The 17,481-nt window shown below is 28.8% G+C and overlaps 2 protein-coding genes across 8 annotated transcripts in view; one reads left to right on the plus strand and one right to left on the minus strand.

Moving 5' to 3' along the window:
* LOC130666745 (CREB-regulated transcription coactivator 1-like) overlaps positions 1-17,481 on the plus strand; it is a 41,756-nt gene that overhangs the window by 7,206 nt on the left and 17,069 nt on the right. For 5 of the 7 annotated variants that reach the window (XM_057467990.1, XM_057467992.1, XM_057467994.1 and 2 more), the window contains 2 exons: positions 16,019-16,280; positions 17,366-17,471. In XM_057467990.1, coding sequence (XP_057323973.1) covers positions 16,019-16,280; positions 17,366-17,471 — 368 coding nt within the window. The remainder of the gene's footprint in view (positions 1-16,018; positions 16,281-17,365; positions 17,472-17,481) is intronic. The other 2 variants (XM_057467993.1, XM_057467991.1) reach the window with 1 other exon arrangement.
* On the minus strand, positions 417-2,295 carry LOC130666755 (general odorant-binding protein 69a-like). Its single transcript, XM_057468008.1, has 6 exons — positions 2,069-2,295; positions 1,849-1,933; positions 1,677-1,765; positions 982-1,084; positions 837-901; positions 417-765 (listed from the first exon to the last, which is right to left on the minus strand). Exons 1-6 carry the CDS (start codon positions 2,135-2,137, stop codon positions 748-750), a joined length of 429 nt encoding a protein of 142 aa, XP_057323991.1. The 5' UTR covers positions 2,138-2,295; the 3' UTR covers positions 417-747.

The following is a 17,481-nucleotide window of genomic DNA, read 5'->3' on the forward strand; positions in this document are numbered from 1 at the left end:
TATTTTTTTATCACACGCATACTTTACGCTTGATAACACCATTATTTTAAAGCACATTTCTTATTATTACTTTTTTTTTTTTTTATTCTATTATTTTATGCCCATTAGTCATGTCTTAATGTCTTGGTATATTAGTTACGTGCGTAATTATATTCATTAGATAAATTATCTTAATTATTTAATTATTTGTATTTTTAAATCATTGCTTACTTGATAAAATAAATATTTACAGGGTATATATATTTGAATAAAATTTTTATGTGCACAGAAAAAAAGGATTTCTTGGCGCAAGAAATATTTTGTATTATGAAGTGGATAGAAAAATTTTCTTGAGTTAAAAAAAAATTTTTTTTGTAACAAAAGTATTTATTTATTTTTTTTTAATAATTAATGGTCGTACCGATGTCCAAAAAATGTGCATTGATATTTTGAAAATTTTATTGTATATTGAGTTTGTCACTTATTTTTTTTACATTAACACACATGTGTACATATATATGTATATGTATAAATTTATACATTTCGTAAGTCCTTTGCTTAAAACATTCGTTGGAAATTTTTAAAAATCTAATTAATTTTTATTTCTTTACTACACTGTAATTAAAGTTATATATTTTTAATATATTTCTGTTTTCTTGATAATTTTATTTCGGTGAAAATTTAAAATTATTTTTTTTCGCGTCCTCTTCGATCACTCGTCGGCATTCTCGTCCTTTCTTATCATTACTAGTATTGTAATATATTTATTTAAATCATAAACCACATCTAGAAAAAAGGAAAGGAAATTTTGAATTGCCGTTTTAGTTAACAAAAAAATAATTCAATTTATTTCTTACGTCAGGAGATTTGCTCTGGACACATGTAGCTATTTTGTATACTTTTTCGCAGTTATCAGCTCCAGCTTTAATATTAAAAATGAAAAATAAAATAATAATTATAATTAACTATTATTATTTTTATATATTTTTATATTGAACTTACGTTGCTCAGCACAACCTGAAAGAACAGTTTCTGCTTTAGCTTTTATATCATCTGGAAACATTTCAGTAAGCATTCCATATTCTAGTACACCGTCTTCATCAATCTAAAGAAAATTTATATTCACAATTAAAAAATATCTTTCAAAATAGAAAAAATTAATTGATAATCAGGTAAAAGACCCAGTATCCAATCAGGGAAACACTGTAAAAAATTTCGATGTAAAATTTCGTGTAAAGTTTTCATCGGTGTAATTTTTCCACGGTGTAATCTACTTGTTTTACACCATTCTGTGTTACTCGTAATTTTAATTAACGAGCAACAAACGATCATTAAAAATTTTGTGTTCTTGTATAAAAATTCAATGGTTAAATATTTTGTGTAAATTATCTGACACCATCAAGTGTAAATTTAACTAAAGTTTAATGTGTAGTCTAGTCTCCAAAATTTTCAAACCCGTATTACTAAATTTAACACCGAATTTGGTGTAATTTTCACACCAAAATTTTTACACCGAGACATTTACACTACACCGAGTCCAAAAATTTTTTACAGTTTAGTACTCGATCACTTCATGTATTTGCATATATATATATATATATATATATATATTTAGTAAAATTTAGTAAATATATATACAAACACATGAGTGATCGGGAACTAGGTCTCTTACCTTAATAATAAAAAAAAAAACTTACTATACTGAAGGACTCAAACAGACAAAACATGTAGCAAGTTAGCTTAGGATCATTAGGAATATTACCTTCGTTAACCATATTAATCATATCTATAAACAAAAAATTAATTTTAAAATATCAAATTGATGAAAAATTTTCAAAATTTATTTTTAATAATAAATTGAGTAAAAACCTTCTGTTGTTCCATGCTCAGACATACATCTACCCTTCTCTCCTTGTGCCATGTCAATTACTTCTGCAGGCACCCAGTCGGGTAACTAAAAAAAGTATTTTTGAAAATTGTGGAATTCAAATAATTTTAACTATTTATTTATATTAAATTCAAGTAATCATTTTAAAAAATTGAAATTCTATTGTTAAACTCCACTAATAAATTTGAATAAATCCCTTACCTTTGCAGAAACGATAAAAGTTTGCAAAAGAAGGCCGAGGAAAATGTAATTCACTATCACCCTCAGCATGTTTGCTTATTTTTTAAAAATATTTATATTTTATCTTTCAACACGTTTGTTGTCCCTCGATGTTACTCGGACTAAAAGCTCGAGTGTTAAATGAATTAAAATTTTTTTTTTTAATACTAAAGTAGGCACGTCCACTTGATACAAAATCCAGAATTAAAATATTAAGATTTTAGCAACGGCGGGATATTATAAAGCATCGAGTCACGGGATGTGGGCGTGTAGTATTTTCATTATTACTTAGGATCTTCTTACGACAAGATTCGCAAAGTAATATATAGACGTCATTTTATTTTAGTACATGATTATCTATCCATATCGTTCACGTTTACATTTAACAACGTGACAGCTGATCAAACCTTTAATTTAACCGTCTATATATATTTAATCATTAGTGTAAACGTTGTTGTGTTGCTTTAATATTACAATATACTATTAAACTTATCCCCACTTGGTTACATTGCTATGTACCCCTGACCTTCATCGCATCCTGCGAACGTTCCTCACGCAAATTAACTTCCATTTATTCGTTTATTTTTTTTTCGCTGTTCAATATTTCATATAAAAAATTTTTAAACTTTATTTTACAGTCGATTTGATAATTTCATTATTTATTGGAGTATTTAATATTAAAATTAGATTTAAATATTGATTATTACACTCAATTGTTTATTTTAATTGACGAGTATATTGTTATTTTATAGAAATTTAATTAAACATTTAATTAAATTAAGGGAATTTTCAGACAATACCCACTGCCTCCCCACTTTTCAAAAACATTCAATGACCTTGAACTGTCAACTGTATTCAAATATTATTAATTAATTAACGCATTAATTAAAAAACGGGCAGTGTACTTCCGATTTTACCGTAAATCAAATTTATTAAGTAATTTTAGCCGCGAAAATTTAAAATTTCAAAAATTTAAGTAAAATTTTCAAGTCAAAATTACGAAGAATAAAATGATTTTTAGCCGCGAAAATTTGAAATTTCAAAAATTTAAGTAGAATTTTTATGTCAAGATTACGAAGGATAAAATGATTTTTAGCCGCGAAAATTTGAAATTTCAAAAATTTAAGTAAAATTTTCATGTCAAAATTACGAAGGAAAAAATTATTTTTTGGCGCGAAAAATTTTTGTTTTCAATTCATAATGCGAAAAATTTTCTGGCGTAGGGAAATTTTTTTTTTTCTGATCGTAATTCGAAATTTCAAATTTTCGCGGCTAAAATTTACTTACAAAATTTCGTTTAATTCCTATTTGGTAACAACTCTAAGTAATTTTTCAAAAATCTATGACAGCGAAGTTGTAACCACGTTGTCTAGTTTTCAATTAATGCTTAAATTTTTTTAAAATTAGCATACGGTCATGACAGCTTAAAGTCATTAAATATTTTTAATAAGTGGAGTGAGGGCAATGTCTGAGAATACCCTTAATGTATATAGTATTAGAAGAAGAGATAAAGAAGAGAATAAAACGCGTTTTGTTGACAATTGTGCTCGACAAGGCTTTTCACTCAGTACTCTTCTTATAAACTTCCACTTAAAATGATAACAAGTGTTACAGTATAGGTATACTAAGTATGATAATATAAAAGGACTTAATTACTTTGTTAAAAGAAAGCTTAAATTACAATTAAATCCGGTCCCTTTTGTTTTACGGGAAAAAGAAAATTAAAAAGAAATTTACATTCTCTGTTATTGTTCTTGTTCTTATTAATATATATCTTGTTAATTAAAATAAATTATTGATAATTACTTTAGGTAAAGTATTAAGTAAAGAAAAAAAATTTATTCGTTATTAAAAAAGTTATTCCATTTATTAAAAATAATTAATAAACTTTTTTTATTACGTTTTAAAATGAAATTAAAATTTTCTATAGAATAGAAAAAAAAAATAATTTTATAGAATTGAGGTAATTTAAAGTCCAACTGCTAACATTTAAACGTTAGCGTGTTGTTATATGCGTTGTACGAATTTAATTATCATTTTGTTATAAATTATATATTTTAACAATTGGTTGTAGAATGAATTATTTTTTTTTTTTTATTTAACTTGAGCTATTATTTGAAAGATGAGTCGTCAATAAAAATAATTAATAAACATTAAATTTATTTACTTTTAAATTTATAAACCTCATATTTTTAAATATAAAGACATATTCATTTTACATAAAATATATCCATGTCTACTTAAAGTACTTTAATTAACTCAATTAATACCTGCAAGTAATTTAATTACTTCGTATTTAATTTATGTTCTGTTAAAATTCAAATGTCAAATTTAAAAAAGTGTTGATGCAAATAAATTTTTTACATACGATAGTAATATTTTTTATAATCAATAAATTGAAATAATTGACGGCCCAAATTACTATTTAATATCATAGACTCATTTTAGATTATCGGCTGGATTAGATAAAATTTTTCAACACTTAAAGATTGAAATCATTTTTATTTAATGCGTCATTTGCCTTGTATTGATTAACTAATCAATTAAAAAAAAAATTGATATAATTAAATGATAGCTCTAATTGATTTCGACATTCCTAATAATGATTATTTTTAATAGATTACGAGAACTAATGATACCAATTTAAAGTTAAAAATAAAAATGAATCTTTTGAGCATATATATGTACTAATGATAGAGCATATTTGGTGATTAACTGAACGTTTAATTAAATATTGAGTAATAGAAGCATTTTTTAATTCCAAATAGCAGACTCATGAAAATAATTTAAGAGTAATCATCATTTATTTATACTTTAAAGTCTTCAAAATTCGTTTCGATTTTTTGTTATAAATTTTGACCATCGTCCAAAAATATCATTGAGGTCATTCTTCAAAAAATTTAATATTTATTCTCTCTAGGGCTTTAATTATTTCCTTAATTAGTCATAGGTAATTTAAAAAAATACTCCAATGCTCAAAAAGTCAACTCTGACTTTTTTGGTCCTGCAATAAATTTATCCGAAATTTTATTCTTTTATTTCTCTCTTTATCAAAATAACAATCATAAACCCGTTAAAGAAAATCGCTTAGAGCTCGCTACCTTTTTTTTGCTACCAAAGTTTTATCTTTCGAACGACCGACAGATTTTAGCGGAAATTTTTCTGATTCTAGTCCAATAACGTGATCACTTTTTTCCTCCTTTCGTTCTGACCCGTGATTTTTCAGAAAAAATGTAGACATCAAGGTACAGAAAAAGAACCTAAGGATAGAGGTTCAAAGCTTGCAATCTTTTTTTTTATCGATACATCGATTTTAACCGCAGGTACAGCCGTTGTAATTTAATTTACTTTTTCATGGATAAAAAATTATCCGTTAATTTTTTTACGAATACTATTTTTGACAGATTTTCGACTGACTCTTAACAGATTTTTGACAGATTTTTGATAGATTTTTGACAGATCTTTGACTGACTCTTAACAGACTTTAGACAGATTTTTGACAGATCTTCGACTGACTCTTAACAGACCTTTGACAGATTTTTGATAGATTTTTGACAGATCTTCGACTGACTCTCAACAGACCTTTGACAGATTTTTGATAGATTTTTGACAGATCTTCGACTGACTTAACAGACTTTTGACAGATTTTTGACAGATCTTCGACTGACTCTTAACAGGCTTTTGACAGATTTTTGATAGATTTTTGACAGATTTTTGACAGATCTTCGACTGACTCTCAACAGACCTTTGACAGACTTTTGACAAATTTTCTACTGACTCAACAGACTCTTGACAGATGAATTAATTTGTTTTACAAGTATTATTTAATAAAAATTTAAGTATAAATAGAAACTAAAAACGCAATCGATTATATTCTCGATATGTTATTCTTAATAAAGTAAATTAAATCAGGACATTTTTTTTATGCCCCTATATAATTTGCTAGGACTTTGGAATTCAGATCACGTGGGGCCGGTTTTGTACGTTATGGAATGTGTGGATTCCCAATACAACGTGTTTTAATGCGATGAAGTTAAGTCCAATGGAATGAAACCTTCATCATTTTATTTACTTTAGGCTCAGATTAGAACGTCCAATAAAATAGTTTTACCTTACGGCCATCAGCTTGTTTATTATCAAATCTCTCTACTAAATTTAAAATTTAAAAATACATATCATTACATAAACGTCATTTAAAATTTTTAAATTTATATTTCAAAAAATTCACTTCCATAAAATCAATTCTATTTGAATTAAAAATAAACTTAATTTTTTTTACTTATTCAAAGTTTTTTTTTAATAGACAAAACGATTAAATAAACTTTTAATAAGAGCTTTAGATTAAGTATTCATGAAAAGTATTGATCGATCTCCGTTATCTGACAGTCATGTATATTTTTTATATCTGTCATTTAAATAAAACGAAATTTATAAAATAATATTAATAGTGTAGCAGAGTTTGGTAAAATTATAAATTTATAATTTAAAAAACGATTGAATCGAAGCATTAGAGTGACACTGAAATGACCATGACCGAGTTTTCTTTCACCTGAATGAGATCCATGGGCAGGAAAAGACTGGAGAGAAAAAAAACCCGAGGGTGCAGAATACAACAGAGGCGGAATAAAATAGAAGATAGGGAAAGAATGAAAAAAAAAAATTAATGTTTGTGTGTAAGTGTGTTTAGATGCATAGAGCTATAGGTAGAGCATATAGAGGTATAAAATAAAAACTCAAAGCATGTGCACCGGGGCATGTGTAGTTATCGGGCATATATATATATACATATATGCTATCACACTACTGTATGCGCTGTACTGTACTGTAGTCTGTATAGTGTACATAGAGTACTCCGGTGTGCAGGTTACACTAGAATTCAGAAAGAAGAGCTCGAGGGTGGAAACCGTGAGGAGGGAAGTATTGATCGTGACTGTGGGTACTCATTCGCTTGTTCCGGGCGCGTGCTACGTGTCGCTGCATCCTGCCGTACTCATCATCATCGCAACCAAAACGGATATCACAGATTCTCAATTTGTAAACTTCCGCTTTATCTATATTGTTTGCTACCGAATATTTACACCCAATCTAGAGTAGAGGTACCGTTTTTGGCCACTTTAGGCCCAGTTTGGACACTCAAAATTCAGATAAAATAATTTTTAAAAGACTCAATGACATAATTTATAGGGGAGGAGGGGCAAAAGGGGGTACTGGAAATACCAAATTTTTGAGGACTCAAATACGCTAAATCTTTTTTTTTTTAATGATATTCAAAATAAATAGAAGAAATTTTCAGTTACCGTTGAAAAAAAAATTTTTCATTTCTGCGGGCAAAGTGGGGTACCCCCTAAAAAAGGTAAAAAAAAAATTTCTGGATTTTAAACGAATTTGATTAAGTTGAATTTTTTTGTAAGTAATTTACATGAAGAAAAATTATATTTTGCATGTTTATTGGAGACAAAAGAAGAAAAAAAATTTTTAATAGTTTTTATCATAAAACAAACGTCATTAATATTTTTCAACTGACAATTGATTTTTGAAAAAGTTTACCAAAAAAAATTTTAAGTAACGCTTAATTATATTTACAGAAGTGATTTTGGAATGTTTAAAAACCATTTAAAATATAAAATTTTTTTTTATCAAATTTTGGGGGTACCCCGTTTTGCCCCCCCTCCCTTATGTACCTGAAGATCGGAACATTTTTTGCAGAACGAAAATAAAAAAACATAATGAAAAGTAAAAAATTAACTGGATCTAGATTTCTAAAATGTTTCGAGTAGGTCCTAGTATATAAGTCGGAAATTGCAGCTACCCCAAAATACCTTTCAAGTCTCTCTTCAGCAGTAAAATTTCATAAATTTTTTTATTTTCGTTGCGCGAAAAACGTTTCGATCTCCAGGTACATTAATTTATTTTAAAAATGTCTTCAGAAATACTTCTATCTCACTGTTAAAATGGAAATTTTATTTTATACTTTTTCATTAATTAAAATGAAGTATTAAATGTCAAAAAATTAAGCAGTATTTTTATTTCATTTTACATCCATATTTATTTTTTTATATTTAACAAAAAAAAATTATTTCGTTGCTTACAAATATATAGACATTTATTTATAAACTTCAACTTACGAACGTTTTTTAATTTAATTTTTTTTTTTTAATGAATCTAGAGGAACAAATAAATTTTATGTATGAAATTTAAAAAAATTTAATTAGAAAATTTTTATACATATATATTAAAAATGCATATTTTTAAAATAGAAAAACTAATTAAATTTACGTAATCAAATAGGGTGGATTAAAAAAAATTTTATTATTCTTTTTAGTAGAACGAATGAAAAATACAAGTACACTTTGTTTTTATTTTACTTTACTAATTAAAAATTTCATCTTGTTTTCAATGCTGGAGTTAAACTTTTATTATTTAAAACACTTGTACCAAACAGTAATTTATATGGATGTATATTTAGATAAATTGCTTTTAATTGACGATTAACTGAACTCGCCATTCAATCGACTAATACTATTTTAATAATGAATTAGCTTAAAATAATTTTTTTTTATCAGACCTGCGTATCGGCCATGATCCCCACAAGGACAGTCTGCACCCCGGTCTTTCGATTAACAATTGTTATAAATTTAGACTTAAGCATCTCACGGACTTGACAAACTCCAAAGAATTAATTACTGATCAGCTTACTGCTAAATTAATTTATCACTTAGTAAATATTAATATAAATTGAAGGAAAATGGCAGGGAGATGCGGCTTAGAATACAAAACATCTATAAGTTATTAAAAATTTATGATGTATGTTATTTATAAATTATAAATTCAATTATTACTTTCAATATCATTGATTTGATTACAATAGAAGAGTAAGAAGTACGTGGAATATCCTGGGTAAAAATATAAGAGACGTTTTACTTTTTGACAAATAAGTCGACTGAAAGAAAACCGTCAAAGTTGACGTTTTTTGACAAATGGATACTAAGTAGGTCAAGTTAGCCAGAAAAAAGTCAAAATCAAATGTGTTTTCGTTCATTTTTTGCTCACTTTTGGCTAACTTGACCCACTTAGTATCCATTTAAGTCAAAAACGTCAAACTTCGGCTATTTTTTTGACCCGAGATCACGTTTGTTTTTGTGTCACTCCTCTGTTACTAAGTTCTGTTTTGTCCCCTGGTTGATGGCAGCAAATTAATTATTTGCTGCTAATTAATGATGACTGTATATACAGGAAAATTAATCTCATGTGAAATACTATGGTGCCATAGTAAAGCCGGACCATATTCGCCACCAGCAGATATTGAAATAAACACATGGAAAAATTACTGTGGCCATTTTTAATTGTACTATGGCCATAGTAATTTTTTCACGTGTTCATTTAAATGTCCGTCAGGTGGCCATTATGGACCGGCTTTACTATGACACCATAGCTTTTTAGACAAGAATAATTTATGTACCTGAAGATCGGAACGTTTTTCGAACAACGAAAATGAAGAAAGTTGATGAAATTTGACTGCTTAAGGGGTAGTTTCGGAGTTAAGGGTTGACTTAAGATTTTCAGCTGACATATTAGCATCTAAGTGCGAAATATTTTAGAAATCTAGTCATCCAGTAGATTTTTTACTATCCAAATTTTTTTTTCGTAGGGCGAAAAACGTTACGATCTTCAGGTACATAATAATTTCTCTGTGTAGTTATAAAAATTACACAATCTACGAGAACAAGAAGCAAAATAATTATTTTGCCAGGCTTAAAAAATGATAAAATCAATTGATTTGTCTCAATCCATACATTGAACACTGCGTTCAATGGCACGGTACATCAATAAAATCGACATACATGAAAGTATAATATTAAAAGAGAGAAAATACTTGGCCTCTCTTGCTAATCGGGTAACGCGATTCCCTTGGTATCTATTTTAGTCCTCAGAATCGTTGGATAAAATTGACTCGTCGTTATTTATTCTACAGGTGGTGATGTCCCTGAGCAAACTTTGCCTGTCAACACAACTGTTTCTTCTCAGTCACCCTCTCATCTTTATTTTCTTCTCAAATTCTTACATTTTCCTTTTTTTTTAACTCCGCAAATAAAATCTTTTGCGTCTTACATTTCATCTTTAAACTCATCTCTCAATATTTAAAAAAAAAATATGTTTCTACCCTCGACCCGAGGGAAATCGATTGCTCATCTACGTCGAGACTTGTCGATTATTACATCTGATAATATGACACTTTTATATACCACAAGAGCAATCATTATATTTTATTTTGTTTATCATCAATAATTTATCAGCATGATCCAAGCATCAACTAATCGATCTTCGATGTTTCAATTATTTCTATTTTATTTATCTTATATTTCTTTTTTTCATTAAATTATTCATCGTTGACCTGATGATTAAAAATTAAACCTTCATTTGAACTATTCGCTCATATATCTTATATTTTATAAAAAAACTAAATACCCCCATGAAAAAAATTTATAAAAAAAATATAATTATAAAAATATAAAAAAATTATATAGAAAATATATTTTTTATATAATATTTGTATATTTTTAAATATAAAAAAAATATATTTTTATACATGTGTTTTTTATATATTCTAAGATATATTTTAAATATATTTTAAATATATAAAATATATAAGAAAATCGGCCAAAAGTTAGCTATTTTTTTTTATATGAAAAATATATTTTTTTTATATTTAACATATTTTTTTTTTTAATTTTTTTTATGGGGGTAAACAATGCATTAATTAGCATAATCTTAGTGTGAATAATATATCTAAAAAATTAGTAGTAGGTCAGTCGGCCTAACCCGCGGTATAGCAAAAGTTTAACCCAAAACTTCCGCGATACATGATTTTGTAATCACGCAGCCTGTTTACCTTTCAACGGACATGAAATTGTTCGAGTTATGTATTACGATAAATATTGTGCCGATAATGTGCACTCGGTTTACTGATTTATGTATAGCGTATGACTAAATGACTAAGCCAGTTGTAAATGTACATATTTTAAAGTCGACATTATGCCGAGCACTTGTGAGAGCCGCGCTACACTAGCGACACCTATTACAGGGTAATAGTAAGCCAACTTGATCTATAAGGGAGGGAAAAATGGGCTAGGGGGTTCCCCAAAAATTTTATAAAAAATGTTCGTTTTTCAAAATGTTTTGTCAACATTCCAAAATCACTTTTGTAAATACACTTATCGAAAAAATTAAAGGAACAAGAAAATTTTATAAATTTTTTAGTGATTTTTGGAAGGCTGCATTTTTGTGAAAAATGATCGGACCGAAAAAACAAGGAACGCAAATTGAAGCTTGAAATCTCTAGTTTAAAGATCTTCCCCCAAAATAATTTTTTGAGCCACGGTTTTTGCGGAATCATGAGAAAAAGGTCGAGACGAAATTTTTCTAAATTTTTTGGTTTTGTTTTTTTAGGTCTACGGGGCCGGGAAAATTTTTTTTCGAAAAAACCAATTCATGGCTCTTTTAGGAAATTTATTCAGCTACAATTTGCTTTTTTTTTTCTGTACGACAATTTGCTACTGAGATATCAGCTTTCAAATGAAAAAGGATCCTTCTGTCTTTGATTATCGATATCTCAGCAAGTGTATACTCGGCCATTATTTTGAATTTTTTCAAAAATCGAAAGTGTCAATCGAAAATGACTTTTGCTTCATGATAAAAACTATTAACATTTTTTCCCCCTTTTTTAGGGGATACTCCATTTTTCCCGCGAAAAATGTAAATTTTATTTTGAACGGCAGTTAAAAATTTTTTCTATCCACTTCGAATATCAAAAAAAAAAATTTGAGGGTTTTGAGTCTCCGAAAATTGAATATTTCCTTCAGTACCCCATTTTGCCCCCTTCTCCCCTGATACTAAACTTAAATATGTCAATCGGAAGCATCTACTGTGGGAATTAACATAAAGGGTAGTCATCGTTTCCGTATTTAAAGTGTCTAGTTTCGTTCGATTTCAATCTCCATTTACTTATATTCTTATGAATAAAATGATTATAGGATTGCTATATATAGAGGATGAAGAAAGAAAAGACAAATAAGAAAAAGATAAAGAATAGGTCGATAGTTCGTTACCTCTTGCTCAATCGTTTTCGTGAAGGAAGCGTGATTACGTGAGCGGGAAATAATTCAAAACGGGGGTGGACTTGGAAGTATATATCTATATATATTATTATACATGACTTTGATAGCCTCAAGAGTGTTGAACTTTACTCGGTCACGTAAGGATTAAACTTACATAATTTGTTTGTAAATAAGTAATTTTTTGAATTTAAATTTGAAATTCCGAGGGACAGATTTATTATTTAAATTATTTATGAGTATAAGTAAGGGAAGTAAATAAGAATAATAATAAAAAAGTAGGAGTGGATGGTATGAGAAAGTATTTTATGTCAAGTGGGAGGATAGAGGAGACTGCGAGTCTTGAATGGGCTCCGCTCTCTGATGTCGAGAATTCGCGGAAGCGGGTCGGTGACAGACCCCGAGCGTCGCGACGCTGTCGTCGCGTGGGCGTAACGAAATCGTCCAAGGAGTCGAGTAGAGGGTGAAGGGAGTAGTTTGAGCTATGCCAGTAGTATAGCTGTAGTTATGTATGCCGTGGGGGCAATGTGAATATGGCTGCTGAGAGGAAAAGGGAAAAACGACCGTCGATCAGTTCCCGACCTCGACAACTTTCGCGCGTGCCTCGCCATTCACCCGTGCCAGTTTCATTCTAACATGTCCCGAGGCACATGGGCAACTGGAAATTTTTATGTTTATTTATGTACTTATAGTTTATTTACAGGGTAATTTTCAAATTTCAAATTCATTTTTTTTATTATTTTCGAAAGTTACTTTCTTGGTGAAATTAATTACCGATAACTGAAAGCTTCAGGAAATTTAAAACTTTTTTATTAATTATAAATGTTTCTGCTGATAAATTAAATATTTTTTATACAGTCGACCCTTCATAAGCCTCTTCCCCTCAATCGGGAGTTACTGAGTCCAAAAACTTCCCCCACTTAATCACTCTAAGGAGTTTCGTACTAGAGAACCCGTTATAAGCCTCCGTTAAAATTGTCAAAATTATAAACTAAAAATAGGAAAAAATAGACAAATTATTGATGAAAATTTACTATCCGTGTTTCGCGGATAATTTAATCATTATTAATTAAAATATAATTTATTATTAATAATTGTAATCATGACTTACATTAAAAGCTTCTGTTACAATTGAAAAGTTTTATTGAGCATTAAGTTGATAAATAAAATAATTATTTTTATTAATACTGTAATCAATCCCGTTATCAGTATAATTTTTTCCATTAAAATTATTATTAGTGTAAAAAGATAAGTATTTATTTTAGCGCTATAAGCATCAGGGAAATCGGGATACTGACGTATGTAACAAAATATTAATATGACGTTCAAAATGATATTAAATAAACACAGGCTTATAACGGGTAGTCGACTGTACACAAAAAAAATTTTTTTGGTGCGAGTAAAAATTTTTCGCACCAAGAAATTTTTTTTTTCTGTTTACTGATAAAGAATAAATACTTTACATAATTACTGATAAAAATTTTTTTAACATTCCCAGATACGATATTATTATTTGAAATAGAGTGATAATTATTTAAAGTAACAGCAACAAAAGTTATGCAATAATAATTAGATATACCGGTAAGCGGAAGGAGATGTATAATAAAAATAACGTATAGAACAATGTAAATATAAGATACAGAATTAAGAGTTTACGGAACATTTGTATTTGATCGTACAGCTTATTAACAAACTAAACAAGTTTTCCTTGAACCTTGGAGTCCACTCGTGCTGTCGTTGGATTCATACAATATAAAACAACTAAACGACATGACACACGATAGAGTAGAGCGTGAGGACGCATTAACAATTATTAATTATTCGTATATACACAAATCGCAAACGGAAATGCAAAAAATATTTCTGGCTATTGAATTACCATTGTTATTATTTTTATTATTTATGTATTTCATTTTTATTTAGCATAGTCACACATGGTCATTAGGGTGGGCCGAAAATCCGCTTTTTTTTAATTTTCATTATTAATACCAAAAATATTTTTCCTCGTACAAAAAAAAAATTTTTCGGAAATAAAAAAAAATTTTAGGTCGATATCTTAGGCTCGCCAAATCCCGCTAAAGTTAGAAGTTTAAAATTTTTTTTCCAACACATTTTGATCGGAAATTTAATTCTCTACAAAAAAGGTCCAATAATAAAATTACGTAAAGTTGATGGTTACTCAGATAATTGCAATTTCGCTCTAAAAAATGAAATTTTTCAAGATATTATTACTTTTTCAGGGTAAAAAAAAATTTTATCATAGAAATTTCGTAGGAAATTCAATTTTCTACAAAACAGACCTAATAAAAATTTATTCAAAGTTGATAGTTACAAAGATAATAGCAATTCGTGGTGAAAACCACCAAATAACGAGAAATGTGACTATCTAAACATAAAACTGCCAGTTTCTGAATAACTATAAATTTCAAGTTTTTACCAGAAGACCAATTTTGTAAGAAATTTGATTTTCCATGAAATTTATATGATAAAATTCATATTTTACCCTGAAAAAGTGATAATATCTTGAAAAATTATATTTTTTAGAACAAAATTGCAATTATCTCAGTAACTATCAACTTTACGTAATTTTATTATCGGACCTATTATGTAGAGAATTAAATTTCCGATCAAAATAAGTTGGAAAAAAATTTGTAAACAACTTCTAACTTTAACGGGATTTGGCGAGCCTACACAGTTAAAAAATATTGTGTTGAAATATCGCCACAAGAGGGGGCAAAGAATTCCACAGTAACACACAAAATGTGTTAATAAAGAGTGTATAACACATTTTTTATGTTACAAAAAGTGACACAAACTTTGTGTTAGTTTAACACACTACAATTTTTAACACAAACCGTTTTCGACACAAATACACAATATTTTTTACTGTGATAAGATATCGACCTGAAATTTTTTTTGTTTTCCGAAAAATTTTTTTTTTGTACAAAGAAAAATATTTTTGGTATTAATAATGAAAATTAAAAAAAAGCGTATTTTCGGCCCACCCTAATGGTCATGTTTATTATTCCCGAGCGTATTTCATTGTAACAACAAATTCGAAATTTCGATAATAATGATAATAATAATAACAATACAATGTGTCAAGCTTAAAAGTGATAAGCTTAGTTGTAACAATGTATTACATGTTGTATAACAAACTTTAATCGATGTATAATTGTGGTCGATATTTACGATACCTTGGGGCTAAAATTATAGATTAAACATAGTAAATTTACCCGGCTAAGCCCTTTTATTTCAGTATTCTTCTCGTTAAATAATCATCAGCAGTTGAAATAATCAATGATCCCTTTAAATTTCAAGAGATATTTATAAAAAAGTATAGATATATGTATGAAGATGTAGAGTAGGTTACAAGTAATAAAATTAAAGAGGAAAAATAAAAAATAAAATAAGAGCTGAGATTACACTGAGAGAAACTTAAATCTGTAATTTAAGACTCGAGTACTTGGATATTATTTATATTTTAATTAAAAGTATTAATTTGAGAAAAGTATTTCCGACAAGGAAGATTTAATGCCAGCATTAAATTCCGTCATACCACACCCAGACCCCCGATTAAACTGCAGTATGCCGTAGCAGCCAATTTAATACGACTCTGATGGGACGTAAACTCTGTACGACCTCCGATAAATGTCTAAGACAGTCACGAGACGACTGAATTCCATTGACATAATCAACGATTGCCTCTAAAGTATTTCCGACTTTATCTTCCTCACTATCAATAAATAAAATTATCTTTTGTAGCTCAGAAAAATAAACAGACGATTATTTGGTTTAACAAAATTTTGATTTTTTTTAGACTGCGCTGAATAACTTGGAGGAGATGCAGCACAATCCCATGATGTATCGTGGCACAGAACGTGGTAGGAGTCTGGGAGTAGGTCCCATGAGATCACGACCCATGGAAAAAAGGTACGACACCTCGCCGTACAGTGGTACATATTTATCGCCACCACCTGACACCTGGCGAAGAACAAATTCCGATTCAGCGCTGCACCAGAGTGCCAACGAAGCTTGCCAATCTAACTCGACGATTCCTCATCGACGAGGTAGCGATACATGTCGGTGTTTTATATTTTATTTATTTATTATTTCCGACCCTCGGATGTCCCCGGGTAAAAAATAAAACTTGATTCAGGCTTGCATCGCCTTATTTTCTTTTGAAGTTATCGATTTGCCGACGATTTTTTGATAAGATCTCGACTTTTTCGACTTAAATTTAATTTTTTTCAACTTTTTGAACTTTTTTCATCTTAGTTTAAACTTATTCGCCTTACTTTCGCCTTAATAGGGGAAGGGGAGGGGGGGGGGCAAAACGGAAAAGGCCGGCAAAATGGGATACCCTCAAAATTTCGTCAAAATTTTTTTTTCTCGAAAAACTTTCGAAAATGGTCAAAAATGACATCTAGTATCATTTTACACTATTAAAAGCTAAAAAAAAAACATTTTTATATTTTTTGCTAAAAGTATAATATTGGCGCCAATTTCAAATTTTGAAAAGAAATAACAAGGAAAAACTTCTTTAAAAATATGTTGAGAGTAAATTTTATTACTTACAGCAATTTAGAAAGACATTAATACATCAATTTTATTCACTTGAAAAAAAAAAAAAAAAAAAAAAAATTACTTTTTTTTTGGGGTATCCCATTTTGCCCGCAGAAAATAAAAATTTTTTTTCTTATGGCAGTCTAAAATTCGTTATATTTATTTCAAATAGAATCAAAATGAAGCCAATTTACGATATTTATGTCCCTAAAAACTAAATTTTTCGTTAAGTATCCCATTTTGCCCACCCCCCCCTTCCCCTATATAAAAATTATTTAACTTTAGTTCTGACTTTTTCGACTTATAATTTAAGTCGAATAAGTCTACACCAAGTCAATTTCGACTTGATTTCAACTTTTTCGTCTTAAATCGTGACTAAGTAAGCCAGTTAAGTCTAAACCAACACGAAAACTTAATATATTTCATACCTCCGTAAAAAAGTCGAGTTTATCTTGTGAAAAACGGCTCCAAATTTCGACTTGGTAAACCAAGTCTAAATCAAGTTTTATTTTTGACCCGGGTCAGACTGTCTCTCCGACATCTGGGGGTACTTTACAAAAGTATATAACTGTATAATTTATTTATTTAATTATTATTACAGATCAACATGGAATGGGCAATACGACGAATGACAACAGAGATGGACATCATGGGTTTATTGAGAGACCAAGATCTTCCTGCGAGATGCCGAGAGTGCCAGGCATCCAGTGAGTTAAC

Source organism: Microplitis mediator, chromosome 4 (assembly GCF_029852145.1).
Source record: "Microplitis mediator isolate UGA2020A chromosome 4, iyMicMedi2.1, whole genome shotgun sequence".
In the NCBI taxonomy this organism is placed as follows: Eukaryota; Metazoa; Arthropoda; class Insecta; order Hymenoptera; family Braconidae; genus Microplitis; species Microplitis mediator.